The sequence below is a fragment of the Acanthisitta chloris genome, unplaced genomic scaffold, assembly GCF_000695815.1.
Source record: "Acanthisitta chloris isolate BGI_N310 unplaced genomic scaffold, ASM69581v1 scaffold36854, whole genome shotgun sequence".
In the NCBI taxonomy this organism is placed as follows: domain Eukaryota; kingdom Metazoa; phylum Chordata; class Aves; order Passeriformes; family Acanthisittidae; genus Acanthisitta; species Acanthisitta chloris.
In genome coordinates, this window is record NW_008670437.1 from 1 (window position 1) to 2,432 (window position 2,432).

The window sequence follows — 2,432 nt, forward strand, 5'->3', positions numbered from 1 at the left end:
CTGCGCTGCCAGGGGGGCAAGTACCTGCCCAAACCCGAGCCCAGGCAGCTGGTGCTGGCCTATGACTACTCCCGGGAGGTGAGCTCGCTGGAGGAGCTGGAGGCACTGATCACAGACCCCGACGAGATGCGTATGCAGGCGCTGCTGATCCGGGAGCGTATCCTGGGCCCTTCCCACCCGGACACTTCCTACTACATCCGTTACCGCGGCGCTGTCTACGCCGACTCCGGCAACTTCGAGCGCTGTATCAACCTCTGGAAGTATGCCCTGGACATGCAGCAAGGCAACCTAGAGCCTCTCAGCCCCATGACTGCCAGCAGTTTCCTTTCCTTTGCTGAGCTTTACTCCTACGTGCTCCAGGATCGCTCCAAAGGCACTTTAGCCACTCACCTGGGTTTCTCCGACCTCATCGGGGTGCTGAGCAAAGGGGTGAGGGAGGTGGAGAGAGCCCTTGTGCACGGCAAGGACCCCGTGGCTGACTCGGCACAGTTCACCAAGACCTTGGCCATCATCCTACACCTGGTTTTCCTGCTGGAAAAGGTGGAATGCACCCCGGAGCAGGAGCACCAGAAACGCCAGACCATCTACCGCCTGCTCAAGTGCAGCCCCCGCGCCAAGAACGGCTTCACCCTCCTCCACATGGCAGTGGACAAGGACACCACCACGGTGGGACGTTATCCAGTGGGTAAATTCCCATCTCTCCACGTGGTGAACTTGCTGCTGGAGTGTGGGGCTGACCCAGACAGCCGTGACTATGACAACAACACCCCCCTGCACGTGGCTGCCCGCAACAACTGCCCCCTGATCATGAGTGCCCTGATGGAGGCTGGAGCACACATGGATGCCACCAACGCCTTCAAGCAGACGGCGTACGAGCTGCTGGATGAGAAGCTGCTCACCAAGAGCATGATGCAGCCCTTCAACTACATCACCCTCCAGTGCCTTGCTGCTCGAGCCCTGGACAAGCACAAGATTCCCTACAAGGGATTCATCCCTGAGGAGTTGGAAGCCTTCATTGAGCTGCACTAGGGTGTGAGAGATGATGTCCCCAGCCTTTCCCCGTCTGTCCCCACCCTGCAGAGGCAGTGCAGCCTGAGGGCTGTGCTCGTGGAGGTGCTGAGGGCTGGTGCTGTGCTGAGCTTTGTCCTCGTGTGTCACCACCAAGGTGGTGTGTCAGGGCAGGGGAGGAGGTGGCTCAAGAGCTCATGGCTGTCCCTTGGTGGTGTCACCTTCAGGCTCCAGCTCTCTGTGCCCAGAGAAGGCTGCAGCCCCTGCCCTTTCCCATGCCAACATCTTATCCTGAGAAGGAAGGAAAATGGAGATTCCCTGGGACCTGCTGCGTCTCCCTTTAGTGCTGGATTAACACAGTGTTCAGCTTTGGAGCAGATACACATCCCCCACGTGCTCTGGCCCTGCCCATCCCACACACCAAACAGATAGAAAGCAAGTGAGGAATGAAGTAACTTCCAGCTAATTCCTTCCCCTCCCTCTTGCCAGGTTTGGGATAGCACAAGTCCAACAGCCAAGGGGCCTGTGCTCTGCTGAGGGAGTTCCCTGCAGGGCACAGGGCTGGGTGTGCTCAGGATGGGTTTTTGTCTCTCCCTTGGTTCTCCAAGTAGCAAATGGTGTTTAAGGCCTGAGATGTCTGTGACTGTGCATAAAGCTGGGTTGTTTTTTCTCTCCTAGAGCCAGGCCCTATCTATGCTGCAAGACTTCTCCAAGCCTGTAAGATAGAGGAAGGTCAGTTCTGATTATCCAGTTTCATCCATAGATGTTGGGGTTGATGAATGGGGAGGAAAAACCACTTTAGAAACAAAATCCTCACGTGATGTTCAGGCCCTTGGCTTGCCCATTCCACACCTGTTTGCTCCTTTCCCAATGTGGAAGCCCTTTAGCTGAAGAGGTCAGCAGGGATTGAGCTGGGAGGGTGGATGTGGCCACGTTTTGGAGCCAAAACAGCCCATTTGGAATTATTTTTGAGGATGAGCTCTTCCAAGCCCTTTAGGACAGGAGGAACCTGTAGTGTGAGGGTATTTGGGGGGTTATTAAAGCAGGTGAGTGTTTGTGGCATGTTTGCCCTAGGATGGGCTGAAGGGAGAAGCAAGAAATGAAAGCTAAAGGTGCCTCCTTGTCCCTGTGAGGTTTAGCATCGCCTCCTTGAGCTCTGTTGATTATCCCATTCTGAAAACCTCTGTGCAAGTGAGTCCTTAGCAGCTGCTTTTGATTCCTTCTTGCAACTTCCCTGAGGATGGTGCTACTGCAGAGATGGAATTGGAAATCTGATCAGGATGCTGTTTAGGCAAGCTCCTTCCTTTCATTAGGATCTGCACATGTATTGGTTATAGTCTCAGGACAGGTCTTTGCCTCTATGGTGGGAAACAAAGAGTTTCCAGCAGTTTATCCTCTTGCAGGGAGGTGACTGGGCCTGGGCA

The 2,432-nt window shown here is 55.0% G+C and overlaps 1 protein-coding gene across 1 annotated transcript; it reads left to right on the plus strand.

Moving 5' to 3' along the window:
• Window positions 1–6: 6 nt before the first annotated feature.
• FEM1A (fem-1 homolog a (C. elegans)) lies at window positions 7–1,053 on the plus strand (the record flags this gene model as incomplete). Its single annotated transcript, XM_009073682.1, has 1 exon — window positions 7–1,053. A coding segment is annotated over one exon (1,023 nt), but the record flags the coding sequence as incomplete, so codon positions are not given.
• Between the last annotated feature and the right edge of the window lie 1,379 nt (window positions 1,054–2,432).